General features: G+C 39.6%; 1 protein-coding gene across 2 annotated transcripts in view; it reads right to left on the bottom strand.

Annotated features, from left to right (window-relative positions):
- Positions 1-1,402: 1,402 nt before the first annotated feature.
- The window catches only part of gphna (gephyrin a), a 31,809-nt gene continuing 8,523 nt past the window's right edge, over positions 1,403-24,688 (bottom strand). The window contains exons 8-24 of one of the 2 annotated variants that reach the window (XM_067615272.1): positions 22,891-22,992; positions 21,284-21,421; positions 19,015-19,057; positions 18,587-18,724; positions 18,287-18,379; positions 17,942-17,997; positions 16,554-16,673; positions 16,391-16,449; positions 16,130-16,283; positions 15,887-16,008; positions 15,503-15,590; positions 15,183-15,256; positions 14,197-14,261; positions 8,225-8,328; positions 6,198-6,294; positions 5,108-5,246; positions 1,403-4,988 (exon numbers count right to left, since the gene is read on the bottom strand). In XM_067615272.1, coding sequence (XP_067471373.1) covers positions 5,113-5,246; positions 6,198-6,294; positions 8,225-8,328; positions 14,197-14,261; positions 15,183-15,256; positions 15,503-15,590; positions 15,887-16,008; positions 16,130-16,283; positions 16,391-16,449; positions 16,554-16,673; positions 17,942-17,997; positions 18,287-18,379; positions 18,587-18,724; positions 19,015-19,057; positions 21,284-21,421; positions 22,891-22,992 — 1,587 coding nt within the window. In that variant the 3' untranslated portion in view covers positions 1,403-4,988; positions 5,108-5,112. The remainder of the gene's footprint in view (positions 4,989-5,107; positions 5,247-6,197; positions 6,295-8,224; positions 8,329-14,196; positions 14,262-15,182; positions 15,257-15,502; positions 15,591-15,886; positions 16,009-16,129; positions 16,284-16,390; positions 16,450-16,553; positions 16,674-17,941; positions 17,998-18,286; positions 18,380-18,586; positions 18,725-19,014; positions 19,058-21,283; positions 21,422-22,890; positions 22,993-24,688) is intronic. The other variant, XM_067615273.1, reaches the window with a different exon arrangement.

The raw sequence follows: 24,688 nt of genomic DNA, 5'->3' as shown, positions 1-24,688 counted from the left end.
AGTAAAGCTGCTTAATAAAAGTAAAATAATAAAATAAATACATTGATCACATAATAGTATCCAATGAAAATTAACAACAAAGATGAACAGAAACAATGAAAAGGCATCTGAAATGTATAGCTCACTTAATCTTTCTGACATTTTTCCATTGAAAAGATTTTGCTTTATTATTTAAATATTACATTTTATGAATTTACCAACATGATTATTAAAGGCAAGTGTATCCAAAAATCTAAAATTGTTCAAAACAACTCTTTGAATCATTGTATTATTGCTTTATGGAACTATAGTTGTACTGGTGGTCTTTTTGGATATTTAAAAGGGTATTTGTTATATATTGTACAGGGTCTGTACCTGTGTAGGCTACACTTAATACTGAAACCCCCACTGTTTTAAACAAAACAAAAAAAAAGCGTTTTTAATATTGATATCTACTGTATAGTATTAATGATGCCCTGTGTCATTGTCATTATCATTACTGTACTGGCTTCCATGTCTACATGTATATGGGAACTAAGGAAAACAGGATAAAAAGCTATACCTGAGTTTGATATTTCATTGAGGAAATACCTTTTGATTAAACAACAGATCTTACAATACTCAAAGCATAGCAACAGCCACACGTTTTTCTTGAGAACAGATGTAGGCCTATAGCGTTTTTTTTTTTTTTTTTTAAAGGCCTGTTAGTGATTTTGGTTGGTGATTTAAATTGAGTTTAAATCCCAGAGGAGCCTCCTTTTGTCAACCTGAGGCCATACATTTGTCTTCATAACACAATATGAAAAACAAGTGCTAATTTGTCCCACATCCCCACATTTCAAGAATGATAAAACAAATGCAAATATTCTGCTAAATCTGGTGAATAAAAGAAGAAACTCTTACAGCAATAAAACATCTCTGTTCTCTTGTTTAAGTGTCCCATTAAAGTCGAGAGTGACCTATGCAACATTCTGAAAAAGAAGAAACTATGTTCTTATTATTCGATTTTTAAAAATGAAGGAATAACATATGGATAAGTCTGAGAATCCTTTCTTGCATGGAAGTTGTATCCAGGTTTCCTGCAGTTATTCATACAGAAATGCTCACTAAATATTTCTGAAGTAACTGCATACAGCTATAGTGTTTTTAAGCTTGCTTATGGTTTCATTTGAATTTACAACCTGATTAAAAGAATGACCAAGCTATAAATAACCACAGCAAAATCAGATAGCCGTATGGACCATCCAATCTGCTGAAATCCACCTGTCAACATGTCTCCAATGATCATCATGCAACTCTTTGTTCACCCTCTATTACTGCTCTCCCCTTTGAATTAAACCATTAGAGATAAAAAGACGTCAATCAATTTTTTGTCAGGTTATCACAGATTATTTGAGAAAAAGGAATTTGTCCAAACAGAAAGTACAGAATAATCAGGATTATTTTTATTAATTCATCTTCAGTTTCAATAATATCATTACAGAAAAAAACATCCTTTTCATTATATTTTATACAGTAGTAGTAGAATGCTGTGTCATTGCTTCATTACAAGTGCTGGTCATAGTTTATAGTGTGTGCAGTGTGACACTGAGTTTAGTTCAGTGTTACGAATCACTCAGTACAAAGGCAGTTTATCAATAACCTGCTTCTTCTTACTCAAATGAATCTATCTGGGTTTGATTAGTCCTCCTTGGGCAGGTGCCAGGATGTGCTCTGATGCTGTGTTCACGTCATTAGGGATTTACCGTAAATACAAGCTGCCAAAAACATGTGGTAAGTGTTTTAATTTTAGTTTTTTTTTTTTTAATCTAATTTCGATGTAGTCCTTCCTGTGAATTTAACACACAACTGTCTTCCAAACACCCTTCAAACACCCCCGTTCTTCAACTTTGCCCTGCATGACAGAAACACAGCACAAGCCACTGATAGATACATGGTGCATTTGAGGTAACTGGGAAGTTTCTGACCTCAGAGCTAGAAGAATAAATGAGAAGACGGTGTTGGTACCAGAGCCTGGACTTTGAAAACTCTTCTTACGCACCAATAATCACATCAAAAACTGGCAGAAACTAAACATTTAGCCAGGTCAGAAGTCCCGCCCAGGTGCTGCACCCTGGTCTCGAACCTGGAATCAGACCTGCCCAAAGAGAAAGACACGCCCCCCGTTATGGGCATGCAAGTGTGAAGGAGGTGGAGAGGAAAAGAGGAAAATGAGGAGGGAGGGGAGGGGAGGGGCGGGGTGGAGGAAGACTGCGTCAGCCTGTCGGGAGAAAGGTCAAAGCTCAAAAACACTGACTAGTGCTGCCTTCATGTCATACAGAAGGATGGTAGATAAGAGCTTCTCCTCTGAAAATAATATCCACTTTATATTTCTTGGGGTAACTAAAACGAGAAGATCATCAGCAGCAACAGACACCTACGAAACACATCAATCATCTTGGTGTTTAAGTAGCATTAAATTCAAACAAGTACCAGAGCTATGTACCAGTTATTCCAATATGACCTGAATGCAGCATTAGACCTTTGACCATGTGGGCTTGTTTGGCACTGATCACACTGATAGGAAGAATCAGAGGAACTATGGGAGTTAAGGTATGGTGTTCTGGTGAATGCAGGGGTCTCACAGATTGCATATGATGCATTTGAATGGTCCTTGTTAATTAGTAAACAATTTAAGGTCAGCAAGACACTGCAGCCAACTATTCTGTTAATGCTAGAAGTAAACTGAGCTTGTAGTGGGCTAAATATCAAACATTTATGAAACAGCAGGCCAAATATCACATTAATCCATGTTTTCTCAGTGTTGCTCGGACTACATACAGTACATTGAGAGAAAAGCAGTCAAATGACTCAGACGTTTTTGACTTTTACAAGCACCTTAACACTGTCATGGTAGAAATTCACCAGTTGTGTAGTTTACGAGCACCTGAATGTGACACCCTGCTTTCAAGTGGGTCGGGTCGGAGTTTTCTCTGAGTTGGGAATACAGTATGTCACAACTCATTAAAGCAGCGCTTTTGTTCCTGTTCGTGTTGTTTATAGGCAAAAATGAGAAAAAAAGATGGAGGGGCCTGATTAGCCAATAAGAAGCCTGCCTTTCTGACTGGCTGTCAACTAGATATACGGTTGTAATTAATGTTTGGGTACTTGAGAGTTTTAAAGGTCCACTGCGGTGATTTAGTAGGGGACTTCCACAAAATTAGAAAGACTACAAGAGACACATTAAAAAAAGAATGGTCAAAATCAAAGCAACAAAGGTCGAGTTATCCCGACTTTTAGTCCCTAGTATGGGTCAAGCTTCAAAACCACTGGATCCTACATTTCCCATAATGCAACTTAAAAAAGGTACCCTGTGCAGTTTTTTAATCTCTAGTGGTTTTTAAGAGTGGATGCTCTTTTTTTTTTTTCTTTTTGTTTTTGTGGCATGTGAGGATGTCCATGCACACGTATGTGGAGGACGCGATACGCAGTCACACCATTTGTGGTAGTCGCACTACTCGGTGGTAACGCGCCAAGAAACACAGCAATACTCCAACAAAGGCAGGGAAGAAGACTGCTAACTAGTAAACACGGATATAAACAGGTTTCAAAATGTTACAAAAAATTGGCTTCGCAAATGTGATGCATGAAATGCATTCAAAACATCTGTCAGTCCTCAAGGATTCACACAATGCATTTTGGCGCGTAACACTGAATGTAAACATAACTTTTATTTGTTTATAAGAACTCCACAGGGGCCCTTTAATAGCATCATCGGGGTTATTTTTAAAGCAAAATATGAGAGCTATCTTAAAAAAAAAGGCGAACTTTAGAGCCACAGAGGATTTTATTTCCCCACAGGCTAAGTAATACTCTACATGACAAGTTACCTAAACTCCATGTTTAAAATCAGTGGAGTGCCCTTAAAAAATGTGAATACCACAGGGAATTGAATGCTATTTAAATATTTGATTTTGTACTGTCACTTTATGGTGTACACTTAAAACCACCACTTGAATGCAGGGTTAGGGTTATACTGAATATCAGCCAGTCAGCGTGGCCCACATGACTACAGCTCATAAGATAGTGTATTCATTATTATGACTATGTTTACATTTGATGTTGGAGGAGAGAAATCATTCCAGTGAGGTGAGGAAGGATTTAACTCAACGAGTCCTGCTTCACGCTGCTTTAACGCTGAGCCTCTGACCCACCTTGAAGAGTTTCATGGCTTTCATTGAGAGTCATGATGAGCTTTAGTGTCTCAGTATGGTCTGACTGCTGTTATATCTTGACAAAAAATAAAGAAACAAATAAGAATCCTTGTATTTTTTTCCTATTTTTTTCTGCAAAAAAAGTCATATTTACTGTACTGGCACAAACTATATCAGCAGCTTCAACCAAAAAAATATTAATCAGCCTTCAGTTCATATATCTGTCAAAGCCTGATGTTAGGATCAGTGTGTGGCAGAAGGAGATGTAGTGATACTGCAGGGAGGGGGTATTAAGGAGTTTCTATATCTGGATAGAGGATGCAATAGCAGAAAAGAAGAAGAGAAAGGGGAAAAAAGGACAGGAGTGGAGGAAGGAGGGGAAAGAGTCTCTATATCTCTATAACTACCAGGGAAAAATGTTGAACGCACAAAGCAAATGAACAGGAGAGAAGAGGGCATGATTACTACTAAGATGATAATATTCAATCAGAACCATGATAATAATAATAAATAGAATATTAATTAAGAATATTAATAATCATTATCATCAGGATAGTAATAATAATAATAATATTACAGAATAAATCTCATATTTTATATATTTTTTTCACATTTTTTCTCCATTGAAATACAGTGATCTCCTCAGAGCAGACCAATGAGGATTCAGCCTCCGCTGGCTCCGATTGGCTGTTGCATATGACATCACAGCTAATGGCGACCAGGTAGACATGCATCACTTCCTGCCCCCGCCCGTTTCCTGTCCAGACAGGAAGTCCTGGCACTGCCATGGTAATCGGTAGCGAGTGACATTGAAGTCTGAGGAGGGGGAAAAAAAATGTTGGTTGTTTTTTTTTTTTTTGCAGTTGGATGTGTTTTGTCTCTTCTTTGCTGAGTGTAAAACATGTGTGACTGCAGGTGACTGCAGCATGAGGTACCTGCATCATAGCCGTCCGATGACCATGACGTCCACAACCTCTCCCTTATGCAGCTCAACGTACTGCTCTGTTTTAGGAGGTAACATCAGCAGGCCGTTGGCGCTACGCATTGACATGAGCCTGCTGGATACCTGGTTACCTGGAGAGAGAGGGACAGAGGTCATATGTTCATCAGTCAGTGTTAGTGTATAATAAGTGCCTCCTGAACTGACACCTTCTAGTTAAGGTGGATTTATAAAGTATTCATACAGTTCTGTTGTTGAATTCTGCTCACTTTCTGGGGTGTAATGGTGGAACGGAGATGTTTTTTGGCTAACATGACAGATCGGAATACTTTAATTTATGATGCTGTGTTTCTGTAATTTGTCTTTCTTGTTCTATTCTGCACACACAACATCTATTGTATGACTATCCATCCTGGGAGAGAGATCCCTCCTCTGTTGCTGTTCCTTCAATTTTATTCCATTTTTTCCCTGTTCAAGTTTTTACAGGGAGTTTTTCCTTATTGGAATAAATAAAGGGTCTAAGGACAGAGGATGTTGTATTGCTGTACAGACTGTAAAGCTCCCTGAGGCAAATTTGTGATTTTCGATACTGGGCTATACAAATAAAATTAACTTGACTTTATACAGCCACAAGATCCTGATTGGAATCCTGAACTGAAAACTGGAAAACTGAAAAGCTGGAGCCTGTGACTGACTGTTGTAATGTGAGCTACAGGTCAGATTTCTGATAACTGATCTGATGTGTAGACTGATAGGCTAGTGACTGATGACTGATGTCATGCATATTAGAGCCACTTGCTATAATTTTGGAGTTGATAAAACACCATCCAGGACGTGTGTATAATATGAGTTAATGAGGACCATCACTCTGGTGGCTCGTATTTACTATGTTCTTCCTGATTAACCGTATTTGTTGAATAATTCTGCCGAAAAATACATAACATGTCTTTAATGGTAAAAAAAAAAACCACCTCTGAAAATTTTTCTCTCAGCCATTTCAAACCACTCTTCACTAATATCTGTGGTAACTTCATGATTCACGATTTAACATTTGACGATGTATAGTGTACTATAGGTGTGTGTACCTGTGCTTTGTGCCCAGGGCAGTGGCTCCTGGTGATGCCAGGTGAGAATACAGCGGTGGTACTCTGGTCTGGGATCCAGTTTCACATCACAGGAAAGCTGAAACATGCATGCATACACACACACACACACACACTCAATACGAATTTTCTATTGTCCAGAACGACTCATTTTGGAGTTACACTGCATGAAAACATTGTTGTCTTGGAGAATTGCTTTACACTTAAAGGTGTACTATGCAGGATTTATTGGTTGGTGTTCATAGCATTCAAAGTTGGACCCTCCTCCTGGCTCAACGAGCAAGAGAGAGAGCAAGAGCGAGAGTGAGAGAGAGAGAGAGAGTGATAACAGAGGGATTACTTTTGTATGTGTCTATATGTTGGTTTTTTTAGGAAAGGGGACCTACTGTGCTCATTTCCAGCGCTATATTTTAATTTTTGGACTACAGTAGCTTTTCCACAGTTCAAAAAACTCCTTATTTATCTTATACTGGCCCTTTATGCAGCCCCTCAGTTCAGCCTCTGTCTCTAACAGGCAGTCTTAGCTCCTGTCTCTTTAAGCCCCCCTCCCAATGAGCCCACTCTGTTCTGATTGTCCAGGTTTTAGAAAGCCCGCCAAGGGGCAGCTGTATCAGAGTCGTGTTAAGTTACTGCTGATGAAAACCCTACATTTCCTGCCTTACTGCTTCATATTAAAAGCTTTTAAATGACTAAATAACAGGAGACTTTTATTGTGAAGAATTTACAGGAAATGAAATGCATTCCTCACCGAATTAGCAGAGCTTCGTTAGCAGTGCTAAAAACTGATCGAAACGAGAAGATATGGAGATATTTGGAGCTCTCTGTTGAGCAGATCCGTTAGAAAAAATGCAGGGAGGCATAGTACACGCAGATACAGCCATAGTTACAATGATGTTTGATGAAGAGCTGCAGGCGACCAGCACACCTCCAACAGGTAAACTACTGGAAATGGAAAAACATTCACAGCCTGCCAGTTCGACTCCAAGTCATGGTTCGGCAGAGCAGTGAACTGGTGCGCTGTGCTTGGAGAAGATGACCATATAAAGAAATCCAACAGAGGCTGACCTCAGCTCGGGCTGGAAGTAGAAAAAACTGTTGGAAACCGAGTGTTCAGAGCAGTCTGAAGACGGTGCTTGTTGCTCACAGGGATTACTTCTACATATGTTTACCTCATTATTTGACACTTTGGCCACGTTTAATATGAATGTCTGACATTGTAACATTATTTATATGACTGAATATCAGGAAAAGCATAATAGGTCCCCTTTAACAGTCATTACATATTCTAAGTATCATACATTATTAAAGGACACAGTATCATCGTTTTAAAGTAATGGTTAGTTAGTCTTTTGAAACCTCAAACACATTACAGACATACCAGTGTGTGTATGTTACATAGAGGTGGACATGTTAGCCCGGTTATTGGAGCAGCTACACTGGAACATGTGCTTGTGCATGTGCAGTTAGTATTATTTTTCAAAAAGTTGAATTCTTTTCCAGGTATTTAAGTTAATTTAGTGTAATGTAATTATGTGATACATTATTAATCTCCCGTAGGGAAATTCTACTTCATGTTACAGCTCTTCACAGTGAGCTGTCAAAGTCAGCTGCTGAGCATCAACCCTGGAGCTGATAATCAGCTGATTAACTGTGTTACTCAAAGATATCTCAAGCCGTTTGTGGCTTGAATCCAGGGCATCTAGTTGAAGGATGGTCTCAATATGTAAACACAGTGTGTGTATTGTATCAAAAAGAACTTTAGATAGCCTGGACTATTCATTACAAACAACTCTATTCTGGGTAGAAGAACTTTGTGCTCCCTTGGATAGAACAGCATCAACCTCCAGAATGAAGGATGGTCCCAACACTTAATACACCACTGCTGTTCATTTTTATTTTTATAGGAACCTGAATAGTTTATTTGTGGTTTGTGGGTGAGTGATATTCTCTCACTCTCTCTATGTATATATATGTGTGTGTGTGTGTGTGTGTGTGTGTGTGTGTGTTACCCTAGCTTTAATAATTGTAGGTCTGGGATCCAGAATGCCTTGCATCTTCCTCAGAGCAGGAATCACAAACAGATTACACGTCACCACTGCAGACACTGGGTTCCCTAGAAAACAACACAATGCTGGTTACTCAGATGAAAACACCTGCAAACCATTGACTACACAGTCAGATGATTAGTAGATAATTGATACAATTTATATTAGTGCATACATACAGTGCAGAGTGTCTGCACTAATATCACTGTCTCTATTTGCATTAAACATGTTGTTGCTGTACGTGCCTGTGTGTTAGCTGCTGATGTCTCTTTGCATCGATGTAACCCTGACACATCCCTGTGTGTTTTATTGTACTTGGTGAATACATTAATCTTGATGTTATAGTCATAACAAAAACTAGAGACCTCGCACTAAGACAACAAAACTCACTATCTGCTTTGACTACAAATGAAGACACCCAGTTCCATCTCCTATAACATCCTGGAGAGATTTACACAATGATTTTGTTCTAAGAGAATGGTTAGAAATATCTTCAGGATGGTCACATACTTGTCGATTGATTTGTCAGGATACTGGTGGATGGGGGGCAGTTTGAAGTTTGTACAGTCAAAATTCTACAAAAATTTGGTATGGCCATAGCATCGTCCTATGTAGAAGAGAGAATAACTGCACACTAAGGCTACAAGATACCTGTAAACATCTCTATGCAGAAAAGGGTGTTGTAGCTAACAGTGGCTACAACGCCACAACAATCTGTGCGGATCAGATTGTCAAGAAAGGTGATTGCCTGGTCCAACATCTGTCGGGAGGCGGGTTCAAATTGGAAAATTAAAAACATGCAAAGCCGTACAACCAAACAATTAAATCATTAATTCTCAATGGAATGATTTTTATAAAATATGACATATTAGATGTTTGAGATGAAAACATATTTCTCATACTTGTCACTTCTCACACTTTTATATTATCATGACAACAAGAAGGCAGTTGGTCATGATGCCAGCCATGTTCAATTGACTACTGTGAAACATTAAATGGGTTCTGCATCAGCAGGTAGCAACATGGGTGACTGAGGGTCAGGGGGTGAGGTCATTTCCCCGGGCACTGCACTGCAGCTGCCCACTGCTCCTAGTGTGTGTGTATAGGTTGGGTCAAATGCAGAGGATCAATTTCCCCACAGGGATCAATAAAGTACTTCTTCTTCTTCTTTTTCTTCAACTACAATGGCTGATGAGAACAGAACCAGGACAAACAGGAACTGTACTAATAGCTGGTCAAACAAGAATCTGCATGAATATTCAACAACATTCCAGGCTGCATTTGGTTTGGAAGTTAAAATGTAACCATTTGTGGTCATCAGTTAGTTAACTGAGGATCACCTCAGGGTTCAGGGTCAGGGTTTTGTAGACATACTGGTTATAGGCAGGGCAAGGAGGGATTTTGAGGGGCTGGAGGACATCTAGGGGTCAATTAGGGTTAGAGGGTACAACCAACAGTCAGGCAGAGTGAGAAGGGATTTATGAAAAGATTAGGATCTACTTCTTATAATGCAGGTAATGTGATTTGGGTTGTAGGGCTATCAGGTTATTTAGGGGACATTTGTGGGTTAAAGGTGAGGATTAAACTCCTCTGGAAAAAGTAAAGAGGATTTTTGAAGCAGGGGGGTCATTTAAGAGTCATTTGTAAGGGAGGAATTTGTGGGTTTAGAGGTCATATAGAGGTCCTTTGTAATGGGACATTACAGTGTATCCAATTTGTACCATCAATAAATGAACTTCCACTATAAACACTCAGCAGCTACAATAGAAGAACTGCTGATATTCAAAAAGCTGGAACATGGATACTTGTTTTTGCTCATCTTAGAACTGTTCAAAACCCAATTTACAACTGTCATTGAATGTCTGTTTATATTTTTATTTATGTTGTCACACAATTGTACAACTTTACAGTCAGTTTAACAGTAACTGACTAACTAGGTTAATTGTAATTACTGAAGTATATATGGTAACAGTCTAACAGGGCTGTCATCCCCTAAATTATGTCAAAGGTTTAGGTGAAATGCAAAGTGTTTGAAGCAACAGCTCCTGAACATGCTCTGTACAGCATGTACAATCAAACACTTTTGGGATTAGAAGGTCATTTAGAGGCCATCTGAGAGTCAAAGTTAGGATGTTTTTCTTCCAGGCAGTATGAATGGGGATCTGCACAGACAGAGGTCATTTGTGGGTCATTCTGGGTTCGGTTTCAGGACCTACTTCCTCTAGGTGCAGGGGTTAGTGGCTGTCTGGCCTCGGTCTCACTCGGGGCTATGGCCTCCAGCAGGGAGGGCCCAGTCTCTCTGAAGCTGAAGTTTCCTTTAATAACAACAGCAATACATACACAGCACTAGACTGGAGCAAAGAGCAACACACTCCAAATCACAAGGCCACAGCACACACTATACTGTGGGCTTCTTTTACATGACCATGACAACATTACTGACTGTAGCACTGAAAACAACAGTGGAACAGCGACAGTTTGAAACAGCAAAGAGCTGCTGTGCTTTCGTTAAAGAGAGACTGGGGGTTCTACTGTATATGGGCTTTTTTAGGCAGATGTTATTTTTAGACTAATAAGATGAGGAGCAATATTTTTTGCAATATCTTAAATTTTGTGAAAATGACAGCACTGCTTACCAAACACTAAAGGACTCTTCAAAGGACAGTTCTATCCATTTTTAACCTGAAATGTATCCCTCTCCATTATTTTCCTTCATATAATTTGGTCCTAACAACAACAATGTATCTGAATGTCACTTAAAGTCCTGCATGTCTAACAAAGTGTGGAGAGGAACACACACCGGCAGTGTATGAAAGCCAACATACTGGCAGTGTCTTGACAGATCAGGATACACCACTGTCCCGTTTCCCAGATAATAAAAACAACACAGCCAGTGTGTGTTTCCTTTCTAGTACCCTCTGGAGTTTTTGACAACTAGTAACTCAGTAGAGCAATGCTTCCAGAAACCCTGCAACCCACCAGCCAAGACAGGGAAGAAGAGGACTGCAAACTAGTAAACATGGATGTAAACAACGCAGGATTTAAAAAGATCAAATATTGGCTATGCAAATATTTTATGAAGAAGGAAATGCACTTAACACGTTTGTTAAGCCTCAAGGATAAAACACTGAATTTTGGTGAGTAACACTGAATGTAAGCATGAACTCCATAGGGCACCTTTAAGTGACAATATGTTGAAAAAGCATCTATTTAGGTGCTTTTAGAGCCATATGCCAAAACTGAATTGGTTTGAATTTATCTGAATGCTGGAAAATGATGGAGAGTTATGGTATCAAGGGTGCAAAAAGGATTAGTGCAACATGTTGGGGAATGTGCTTTTTTGCCTTCTTGCCTGGAGTTAGATGAGAAGATGAACACCGGTAATCAACCTGAAGCTGGTGCCAGGAGACCTTATAGATTAGCATAGTGCTAAGACTGGAAACAGCTAGTGTGGCTCTGATCTGCCTACCAGCAAATCTAAAGCTCACTAATTAAAAGTTATATCTGGTTTGTTTAATCTGTACTAAAATAAAAATGTAAAAACAAGTTGCAGTTTCACAGGATTTATGTGCTAGAAGTATTTCTTGGCTGGGCACGATGACCTGAAATCTCTGCTCTCCAGGAAGTTACTGCACATATACCACAGTAAAACTGCAACTTCTTGTTTTTACGCATCAGAGTAAAATGTGTTCATTAGTGAGCTTTAGACGTGTTGGTGGGCAAACTGTTACCTTTGGACAGAGCCAGGCGAGCTGTGTCCCTGTGTTTCTAGTCTTAACGCTGAGTTGATCATCTCATCTAACTCTTGGCAAGAAAGCAAAGTGCATTTCCCAAAATGTCTCACTGTTCCTTTAAAGACAGAGAGAGAGGCAGGTTTTAAAGGCCAGGCCAAATAATGTTTGAATAAAAAGAGAAATCCTGTTCTTTTTTGGATGTTGAAGCTACTTACTGACTGATTTTATTAAGTAGCAGCCCAGTAATTTAGCAAGCAAATACTGTATATTAATATAACAGCACCATAAACAAACCATACACACCAAGGACAAGGACAACTAGAGTTCAGACACACAAGACAAGCACACACTACAGTGAGGTCCAGGGCCAGAGGGGGAAAAAAAAGAGGAATGGCCTATGTTGCCCTCACTATGGTCAGCTGAGGCTGGGTTGAGCCACTCATTTACAGACTAAACTGACTGAAGTCTGGTTCAAGGAAGTCAAATTGTCAGAATCGTGGAGGTCTAGTCGCCCCCTGCTGTGAGAATGTTTCTTTCAAGCTCCATTGAGTCCCATTTATATCTACTAGTTGTCAAAAATTCTACAGGGTACCTTTAACTTCCATCCAGTGTGCCTTCTGTTCTAATGCAAGGGTGTAGTTGAAAATCAGTGACGGGAACATGGCCTCAGATGAATCATCCTAGTCAGGGATGTCATGCACTCGCCAAATTAAAATGTTACCAGTAATCATCTGCTTTGGCTGCTATGTGTATCATCAAATCGCTCCCCTATCAGTAACTATCTAGAAGTCTAATTGAATGACACTTTAATTCTGATTATTTAATTATTTACAGTATAATAATGCATTTAACAGCAATACTGAATGAGAAAATGGCTAAACTCAGAGGTAATATTAGCTGGTTAGCTAGTTGTTAGGTGCTAGTTGGTTAGCTGTTTAGTTAACAAAGAAAGAAAGCTCACATTCTCAACATGTAGTTACTGTTTGTATTTCCAATATTCACTATATAGGATATAATATTATCTTTGTAAAAAAATCTCTTTATGTCCATCCCCTGTTTTGTGGGACTCATTTCAGTGCTGTCAATTTGTTTGACAAAAAAAGACAAGCAATAAGTTAGCTATTAATGATTACAAAGGACAACAAGCTAACTCTAATGTTATTACTTGTGGGTTATAGTTAAAACCACTGACGCTAAAGTCACTTTCAATAGGGAAATTCTGAAGCTTTACGTAATTTATTAATACCTCACACTGTGGTTACCACAACCGCAATTTGCAACGATTTTATACTACTTCTACAGCCGCAGAAGAGCGGCTCTACTAGCTCTGCTGCTACTATGTACTATAGTATCAGCTTCCAGTTGGAAGGAAGCAAATATACCTGTTTGTACCAGGCTGAGTTAAATACAGCTAAAAACATACAGAAAAGCAACTTTTGTTTCTAAATTACAGCACCAGTCAATAGTTTGGACACATCCTCCCATTCACTTGAATGAGAAAGTGTGTCTAAACTTTTGACTGGTGCTGTATATTATTATATTAAAAACACTAAGAATTTAACAATTTCTAAAGGTTGGGTCCTGGTGGATGTAGAGCCAAAAAAGCACTGAATATACTGGCAGGACAAAGCAGTGGGGTGTTGCACAGAGGGTCCAGCGGATCAGACAACTAGGGCTGTGTGATATGACCAAAATCTCATATCCCGATATAATTTAATGTTATATCCTGATAACGATACATATCATGATATAGCACATTTTCTGTGAATTCAATGAATAAATTGTTTCTGGTCCATTTCCCCCACCACCCCCTCCCATCCACCAACCCCCACTCTATTCTCCTCTGCTCTCTGTGGTTCAGCGAGGGCAGAGGAGAGACAGTGAACTGGGTGCAGTACTCAAGTTGACGACAACTACACTTGTTACATTAGTGTAAGTGCAATAAAACCTCTGTGAGTAAAAAGCCAAGAAGACAGACTCCAAATGAGTGTGATTTGTGACACAACAAAATAAATGATACAGCATAATATGAAACGATAGACGTTTTTCTATCATCACATGATATATATTGTCATATCTCACAGCCCTACAGAGGAGAAGGAGATAAACACTTACTGACAACACTCAAATCGCGCGTGCACACACACACACACACACACACACACACACACACACACAGAGTGACAGACATAAATATAGTACCTGGCAGAGCAAAGATGAGTTTCCGTGCTCCATCAATGTCAACTGTGGCAAAGGTAGTAGGAAGACTGAGGGACAGAAAAACACAGGTGATTATTTTTACTTTAGTAGTCCTGATAGTATTAAAGGCAGTGGTAGCATCGATAATAGTACTACAATCATCAGTAATAGTAGTAGTGGTAGCAGTAGTAGTACTGCTACCAGCAGAAATAAATCAGTTGTTGTAGAAGCAGCATTAACAAATTGAAATAGCAGTAACAGCAAAAGTAATTACAGTAATAATAGCGGTAGTGGTGGTAGCAGTACAGCTACTATTACTGTAATTACTATTGCAGTAGTGATGGTAGCAGCCCTTGCACTGGTACGGTACAAAAGTAGAAGTAATAATAATTAGTAGTAGTATTATTGTAGTAGTCAAAGCAGTATAAGCAGGAGTAATAGTAGCAATAAGAGAAGTAGCAGTAACAGCAGTTCTAGTAGGAGTTGTACTACAAGCAGTTGGGGAGAAGTAGTAGTAGAGGTTGCAATGGTAGAAGTAGCAGTCATAGTATTATAAGTACTTTAACAGTGACAGTTATAAATATAGTAACAGTAGAAGTAGTAGCAGTAGTAGTAATAATAGTAGTAGTAGTAAAAGCAGTAGCAGTAGTGAAAATAGAAAGAGTAGAGGTAGTGGCAGCAGTAGTGGTAGTAAAAACAGTAGTAGTAGTATAGGCAGCGACAGCAGTAATAGTAATAGTAGTAGTAATAGAGTAGTAGCTGTAGAAAGAGTACTAGTAGCAGTAGTAGTAGTAGCAGCAGTAGTAGTAGTAGGAGTATGAGCAGTAGCAGAAGTAGCACTAATAATAGTAGTTGTAGCAAAAGCAATAGTAGCAGTAGCAGTAGTGAAAGCAGTTGTACCTGCAGCAGTGTGGTTAATGTGAACAGTGATTGAGTTCAGCTTATTTCTTAGCAAGGGTCAATTAGAAAGACCCTCCCCCACATCTTACCCTGGCTTCATAAAGACTCGTCCAAAGTGGATCTGAGCATGAAGGTCAATGTCCAGCACCTGCTTTAGGTAGTCCTGATAGAGACAAACACAGAAAGATGGAGAGCAATAATATCATAAAACTGAACCTCAGCTGATTGTGACACAGAATTGCTTTCATATGTTCTCTTGTAAGAAAATCAAACCTGGATGATACAAAGTAGGGACATCTAAGTGTTGTGAAAAGGATGATGATTTGACTGCTTCCTTATTAAAGATCAGAATACATTTCAAGGAATTCTTTTGTTGGTTAGAGGAGATGGGTCAGAGATTAGGGGTTACCTTCTCTCCCATGGACACACCCCCTGAGGTGATGATGACATCAGCACGACTGATTCCCTCATGGAGAGCTGACAGCAGGTCGTCAGGGCTGCAAGCACAATGACATCAAACTCACTTTACTAGTCATAGGAAGTACTGCTAAACCTGTGAAAAGGATTGGGTGTTTTCTTGGGCTGTGGAGGAGCTTTTTCAAGTAAGAAAATAACCCTGATGATGTCATAGTGAAATAATTGGGGTCATCCCAGAATCTTAACATCTTAATCTGTCTGTTGCAAGTCCCACAACTTTTTAACACAGTAAAAACTAACTGTGTCATGTTTGTGTCATGAGACAAAAAGTCAACAGGGGGCAGCAGTGTCTTGTGTAAAGCTAAAATGCTCCTACTTGTCTCCAACAATGCCCAGGTTGATGGTGGGGTATCCATGTTCCTGGATGGTGGCCAGCAGGGTGGAGCGATTGGAGTCTCTGATCTTCCCTGGGTTCAGGTCGTCCTCTGGATTCAACAGCTACACGTACAAACACACACAGATGAAGTCAGGTGGCATCTTGATTCAGTGACAAATCAAAAACTGCAAGAGCAAAAATGTGAAAAAAAGTGTATTTGCATCTGTTGGTGTGTGTATGTACCTCGTTTCCAGTGGACATGACAGCCACCACGGGGAACTTGTGCACGCTGACCTCAGTCACTCCCACTGTAGCCAGCAGGCCGATCTCTGACGGGCCCATATGTGTTCCTTTAGCCAACACACACTCCCCTCGCCTGATGTCATGACCTATTGGCCTGTGCAGACACACAAACACCATACACTCACAATTAACTGATGGATTTCTAATGCATCTTTGTTAGCAATGCACTTAGTCCCATTGGGTTTTTTTCTTGTTTTTTACCTGATGTCCTGTCCGGGCCGGGCCTGAACCATAATCCTCACCTCCAACTCTTCTGTGCCCTGAAACACATAAGACAGTGATAATCACCATACCAGCCAACAACACACATGTTGCCCCCCCCCCCAACCAACAAAGTAATGCCATCCTGATGTGGTGCGCTTACATCTTCAGACTCCCTCAGTAGCTCCGTGTCTTCCACTTGGACCACAGCATCAGCTCCACAAGGAATGGGAGCCCCGGTCGTCACCCTCATCACCTGACCTGGCATCACTGTATGGGTGGGCTGCACACACAGACACACAGACACACACAGACACACAGAGACACACACAGACACACACAAAGTCTTGTCAGGAGCCTCTAGGACAAAGCTTTTTAGTAACTGTGTATTTGCTTCTGAGGTAATATTAGAGTTAAGTATATACACCGTACCAAAATTAACACTGATAATGAAATGTGATACAGAGAAGTGGTCACATTACTTGCAGTGGTGGTAAACTTATTATTAGTGGTGCGCACAGTTGTTGTGCAACTTGTAATACTGACAGCCATAACACTGCTAGTAGTGTTACTATCGACGGAAGGAGCAGTAGTAAAAGTTGTAGTATTATTTGTTGTGGTCATAGAGGCATTGCATAAACCATAGGATGTAGTGTTAGTGTTTGAAGTAGTGTAGCTTCTTTATTTCTTCTCCTGCATCCCTGCAGCCATCTGAAAGCAGCAGGCCCAGCATAGTGTTATTACCCATAGAAATCCACTGATAAAATCATGTATGAATAACACGAAGATGCCGTTAATTAACCACACACACTTTTGCACAACTCATCCTGTTCACATACAGTACCAGTCACATACAGTGCAGATGTGTACTGCTGTGTGTTCGTGTAGAAATGCTCTGCACCATAGAGGCAACAATATGATTTCCTGGAGAAGTCTGTTTGTTGAGCTTGCTTCACTGTGATTGGCATAGCTGGTTCAGAGCTATGAAAGCAGCAATGTGACTGGCTGTATTTATTAATCACTAAACCTTCCATCTGATATTCCACTTCACCCAGCCTTTTTGTACTTTCTGCTGCTGTGCACAAAATAGCAAGTGTGCTTAGAGACGCCCACAAAGTGTGTGTCCAACACCTACCCTGTTATGCTGTTGTTGCACTTGTACCATTAAAATGAGGTTCATGGTAAAGAACTAATCACAATGTTTGTTTATAATAACTTCCAGGTAGAAAACCCCTATGTTATGTACATACAATTTAATGACACGGAGCAAAACTACATGTCTTATTAAGCAAGTAAAGAAGTAAACAAAGAGGCATTATAAATAAGTAAAAGTAAGTATAAGCAGTAAGTTGTTGTTAGCGCAATGTCACGATGATTCAGTATTATAATATTAGTAGTACAACAAGTACAAGTAGTAGTTTCTGGAATAGCAGAAGTGCTTTTACTGTAGCAGTTATTATCAGCAGTAGCAGCTGTGTTGCTATAAGTGCTACTAACGGTGTTAAATTCAAGACTGTATCATTACAGTAGTGTTAGTGTATTAGAGCTGACCTGTTGTCCAGCCTGTGATTCTCCCATGATGAAGCGGTCTCCTGGGCCGTCAGCAGCTACAGGTCAATGATAATGATGTTAGTCAAGTTAACTATGGATATCAGACCACTTCTCTTGTTTTGTTTTTTTTTATTCAAGTGGCAGCAAAGAGAAGAGTTTATATACTGTGTGAAGCATTTCATCTTTAATTCATTCAGTGCCAACAATAAATAAACATATAGGGATAAATAAATGCATGTTAGCTTAGCCACCTTTGATGGCATCTGCAACCTATTTGACATCCATGTCCTTAACATAATGTTAACCTAGTGTTGTATAAATATGAGACAGTATTATTGGTCTCACCTCGTACAGCGTAGCCATCTTTAACGGAGGCGGGGAACGGAGGAAGGTTGTCTTTGGCATAGATGTCCTGAGCGAGCACTCGACCCAAACCGTCTAGAGAGAACAGCACAAGCCGGTTCAATTTACTGCTAACAACATTTTAACAACCAACACTCAGACACACAATTATATGATAATGACGATATGTGTGTGTAGCTGATCACTTGAGAGCCAATATACTATTATATTCTTCTATGTCTAAAATAACACTAAACGACAAAGTCAAATGGAAGACAGACGCACACACATCTGAAGACTCACCTCTGTAGTTAATGACTTCGATTCCCAGAATAGGTGTCATCTCCAGAACAGTGATGAAGGCTTTGTCCATTGACGTCAATGGGAACGGGGACATGCGATGACGGCGTGCCACTTTACTGATGTCCACCGCACTGTGGCCTACACACACACACACACACACACACACACACACACACACACACACACACACACACACACACACACACACACACACACACACACACACACACACACACACACACACACACACACACACACACACACACACACACACACACACAAATTAAGTGAACTGGTGTCAGTAAAAGGTAAATGTGCTACTATAAACAACACCATAAAGTTTTAAATTTTTTCACAGTGATGCAAGTTGCTTTTGCAACGCTGACATGTTAATGAGACACACACATGCACACACACACTGAACTTACTGGCTCTCAGAATGTTCTCATTACTGCCACATCGTGACTGAACCTGCAGAGAGACAGACAGATGTTCTATATTTGGTCATTGTTTGATGCAAATGTACGTAGGGAGAGATTCAAATACCTCTCCTTCATAACAGGACGGTCTGGCAATGGTTTACATGTCGATATATCTAATCATACACAGGACATGGAGACGTAAATACAACAATTTACAGCTGTGATGTTCAAGCAGCAGCTCTGTCTAATAACACAGAATTATTAGAGAATCAAACAGGAATCAGTACAGAGACACAACTGACTTTCTGTTCTTTCATCTGATGAGTGTTCTCTGCAATGATGGAAGTTCCTCATAACACAGCTTTATCAAAACAGTTTGTAAAACCTGTGATGACATTTTACTTTCTTCATATATCATATTTGTTGATTATATTTTAAGGAGTATTTTTTTTTATCAATTCAAAAGCTGTAACATATCAAGTTTGCCAACTGTTACACAGGTGCGCTATGATGGATTGGTTTATTTTAAAATGCATCCACATCATGCGGTGCCCTCCAGTTATATTTAACACTCTGCTCTTCCAGATGTGGCAACTTTTTCTCAGGCTGTGTCTTGGTCTTGATTTGAAAGTAAACTGCCGTTGAACAAAATGAATACTGTAAATTCTCATATAATAGCCAGCAAGAATAAATAAAGGCTGATGGCTAATAAAGGCCGGGTAAGAAACATTGAGGAAGGGTGGAATTACCTGATTAATGTACATTTCCACAGCACTTATTCAACTACAGACTCACACTCACCACTTTGCTGCTCTCACTTTCTAGATCCCAATTGCTTCTGCTTGTTCGCCATTTTTGATCACTAACAATTTATCATCAATGACACTCAACAATTCCTGCATGTTTCAAATGAAAAGCCTACAGAGGAAAAGGAGAGGTCGTCTGCACGATGATTTTTGCAAGCTCCCAAATATTGCCTGATGAAGACCATGCTGGTCCAGATGTTGCATTGTACATTTCACATTGGGAACTTGCTGCTCCCTTGTAGTCACTGGGTAAGACACATGTCATATAATTGCAATGTCTGTAGTTTGATTCCGGCCATTTAACCATTTACATTTTTTGGGAGTTTGGAAAATGTGAATTACTTCTTCTCCATGAGATGCTGCTTTTGTTCTGCACATCTACTTGGGTCGGACGTGCACAGTATCCACCTTCCTTACTTCAAATTAAGTTGACAAGGAACAGTGATGATGCCCTTTGAGCCACAGAAATGTGAAACATCTGTGCAGGAAGTGTTGACTTTCACTGACATTAACAGCAATAAAAAAAACAGCAAAATTGAAGCAACGGGAAGTAAACAATAAAAAAAGAGAGAAATTAAGAGCAGCAGAGTAATAATTATGACATGTTTTTGTAGTGTGACAAGTTCCTTCATGTGGAAATGTACATTATGATGAATTTATCAAGGTAACAGGTAAACGTGAAAGAAGTTTAGGAACACATCATTAACAGGGAGGTTTGTGACTAAAATATGATCAAGCATACTTATTTAACAGGGGAAAACAGAATCAAAGGCCTGTCGTTTAAACATAACCTTTGAGACCATTCCAACACAATTTGAGTTTTTGCATTTTTTTCCCATTTCCATGACATGCATTAACTGGGACAGTTATTACTTGACTGTACGACAACTGAAGATATTTATATTTCAGTTTTGCCAAACCTCACAGTCTCATTCACTCCCATTCAGTTCCAAGCAGCACACAAGTCCCGAGACTTTTAGTTCATTAAGTAAAAGGTGATCCATCACTGCGAGCGAGAGGCCGACAGTCATGTTTTGCGAGGTTGAATCAGGATGCTAACATCTGACTTCAAACATTTGGCTTCATATTGATATAGCCATCTAAGAGCCAAATTGAGAGAGGAATATGGATTTAAATTGGCAACCTCTTCTTTACTGGGAGTACGTTATAATATTTACTTGTTTTAGAAAGAAGTGATAAAAACATCAGGAGATAGTTTAAAGTGACTGATAAGGTTGGGAAATAGAAGACATAGACAAAAACTCCAATCATGCAAGAACTGGCCTTTTTTTTGTTTGTTTGTTTTTTTAAATGGGAGCTCACTTTCGCTACATACAGTATCTTAGCATGCTTTATGAGTCTTACTAAGCACATGCAAAGAACTTAAAATTTCAGACAAAAGGCCACCTGTTGTCTTTTTTTTTAAATTATTTGTCCGTGTGTGTGCATGTGTGAATGTTTGTGTGTACCTTGGGTGTCGGGCATGAGGCGGTGGAAAGGCGGGAGGTCGCCTGTGTTGCCCGCGGTGACTCGGAAGGGGTGGAGCTTAAAGAGGCCGAATCTCGAGGAAGCACCTGAACGCCTCGAGAAATGATCGAGTCCGGGATCTACACACGCACGCACGCACACACACACACACACACACACACACACACACACACAACACACAAGCGCACACGCACTCACTTAATGCGTGTTTTGATGTAAATGTTCTCGTCACTGAATCGCCAAGTTGACCAGCAAGACCATTTACCAAATAAATGATAGAAATATTTTAAAGATACACAAACTTTTTCTGTAAAGTAAATAGCCATCACACCTACAAACTGCCGTTTTCTACCACCAACATTACCACAGATTCAACGTTTCGGGGCCCCGTTCTTCATACATGGTTTAACTCATCCAGCAACGTGATGCTAGCCAGCTAAGATGATCCTATTCATTCTCAACTAGCTAACCGGGCTAGCTAGCTAACCCTTCAACAGCAGTTAGGAGGATTCATTTGTTTTTTTCTTGGATGACATGAGTACAGAGTTAAACCATATTACTGGTTGTGTGCTGATCATAACATTACACTCATGATTAGCTACATTTCACTACAACTAGCTGCTTTACTGTACAGCTGTACAGTTATTTAAAGCTGTCTCTTTCCTTAAACAAGTGTATAGATTTTATATTTATGATGCAAGTACATTTAGAATTGTCATCATCAAACGACACCTTTTCTGGCTTCATTGGTTTGACACAACTTTTAGCTGCATTCAGACTGATAACAGTCCTTTGTAAAAACAACAAAAGGGGCTGTGTTGGTGGGGGCCTCAGGGCTTCAGGTACTGCTGAGACATGAAAAATGAACCAAGAAGTTCAGTTTGACAAAACTCTGCACACCAGTTCATAATATTCTGACGATCGGAAGGCAAACAGTTGAAATACATCACTCATCTTCCAAAGTATTCTAATCAGGAATCTGTGCTTGCATGTTGCCCACCACAGCGCCTTGCCAGATGATGTTGCATGTGGTCCAGCATAAGCTGAGCTGGGTTTGTCTTTTTTGCTGTTTTTTTTCCAATGAAAACAGCTGCCTGCTGCTGGAAACTACACTGATGAGAGCAGTAAGACTGTGTCAAAAAGTTAAACCAAAACGATGAGCTGAAAGGAGCTAAATAATTCTCTGATGGGTGCAACTTTAATGACAATTTTCCATCATTAAATGTCATGTTTTCTATTTTCATTAGTGTCATAACAGTCAAAAAAAGTTTAATCTTATAATATTAACTTATATTGACCCCTTTCACTCATAGCATCAAAAACAAGATTTGGATTGGTTATTTTTAATAAATAATATTATTATAATGTAATAATTTTGTTTATTGTATATTTTAGCATTCTACAAATAGCTCCAGATAAGTTTGAAGCCACTTTCAAAGAGCTGAAGAAACTAGGCATCAACAATCAAATCATGAATACTCAAGTTATCCACGTATGAAGAACAGGGCCCAGCAGTGTGTGTGACTGACAGACATGATGAGCTGACCAATGACAGGAGAGGAGGGGTGTGTGTGAGTGAGTATCTCACCTGCTGGTCATGGGTACAGGAACAGGTGAAATGAGTGGGGGGGTCAGGTGTGTTGCCAGGCAGGTAGGGACCCCCCTTAGCCATGACCACAGCATGGCTCGTCTGATGGACACATACACATGCATGCGGGTACGCACAAGCACAAACACACACACACACACACACACACACACACACACACACAGATGCATGTCGGCATAGACAGACAGGTGAATGACATGAAATGGACGGTTTCCATCTAACTCAAGAATGACGTTACAAAAAGTTGACATTTTAATGAAATACCTGCTGCTCCATGGATTTATTCTATTCCAAACTATGGATTCTAATGATTTAATTAAGTGAACATGTGCATGGTTTGGCCAATCAAGTGTTTCACATAGGCTTGTGTGAGTGAAGACCCCATCTCCAACCAGTATATACACACAATCTGTATCTGAATATGTCATGTGGATGATAAAATCTGACCAAGCAGCCTTTCACACCTGGTATTAATCATCTTAGTTGTAGTCTTGATACTGCCGCATTGTGATCAATCTCAATAGAGTTGGAAAGTGCGAGGAACTACGTTGTGTGCCTCTGGAGGTAGAAGTCCCATACATTCTTCCCATAGACAATGTTATGTTACTCAAAGTTGGTGGACTTGAATCAGCATGAAACTCTCCCGCTTGAATCATCAGTACAAAAAAAACTGTGTTAGAAAAACCTTTGTAGCTAAAAACATAAGTTGAGAAGTTAACTATGTCTCACCAAGTGCATTTTGGCAGGAAAAGAATTCTGCTACATGTGCCACTGACGACGTGCAAAAGCTTAAGATTACACGGTTGGAAACAGTGAAAATAGTTTTTAGCTCAGATGAATTCACTTGCAGATTCTGGGTCGATTTTGGATGAAGGGGTCAAGACTCCAGCAGAGGAGAGAAGCGTTTTCAATTTTTTTTGGCGCAAAAGTTTATTTCCAGGGGTCATTAATGAGGTCTTCTTAATTACTGAGTTTTTATAGTGATGTTTTATGAGTTCTTTAAATTTCCAAATCCATTACTGATGTGTTTCTATAATGTCCCTCTGGCCTGTTTAATTGCTGGCCTGCGGGCCACGTCTGGCTAAGAAGCAGCCTCTGTACGGCCCAGCAAGCTTCAATTAAATAGGCTATTTTAATAGCAATTTTCATATTTGAATCGTAATATTATTCTATAAAAAATATGTGTTGATAGCAAGGAGAAAAGTTTTATTCATTCATTATACATTCATTGGCAATTGTTTGTCATTTGTCATTACCAAAAGCTAAAAAAAAAAAAAAGGTTTTTAAATAGGCTGCTGAATGTCGGGCCCATCTACGTTTCCTGGCTGTAAAATTTGTCCCAACTGAATCTGTAATTGAAAAGCCCTGGTGTCCCTCATTGCTCTTGGTTATCTTTTATATTTTTAACCTTTGTAACTGATTTTCTGTTTAAGTTGTTCTTTATACAACGTGTGTTACTGGAGTCTTGACGCCTTCAGACTTCTTCCCCTCTCCATGCACCTCGGAAGCAGGTTAAGTTGTACCAGAAATCCCTTCTCTCCTCAATTTTGGATGAATTCAGCAACTATGTCACCATGTCTCATTCACAACTGTAACGACAAAGTGTTCTGAATTCGCTACAGATCTGATTTGCAATTTTGGCTGGCTTTTTCTCCACACATACAGTCGCTGAGACTCCTGGGTACTGTACTATTTAGAGACATTAGCCATGCCAAATGGATGGAATGGAAAAAAAAAAAAACATTATTTCTTCTAAACTGAGTTGAAATAATTCAAA

The sequence above is a fragment of the Thunnus thynnus genome, chromosome 16, assembly GCF_963924715.1.
Source record: "Thunnus thynnus chromosome 16, fThuThy2.1, whole genome shotgun sequence".
NCBI classification, from domain to species: Eukaryota; Metazoa; Chordata; class Actinopteri; order Scombriformes; family Scombridae; genus Thunnus; species Thunnus thynnus.
This window is presented reverse-complemented; position numbering and strand designations above follow the sequence as displayed.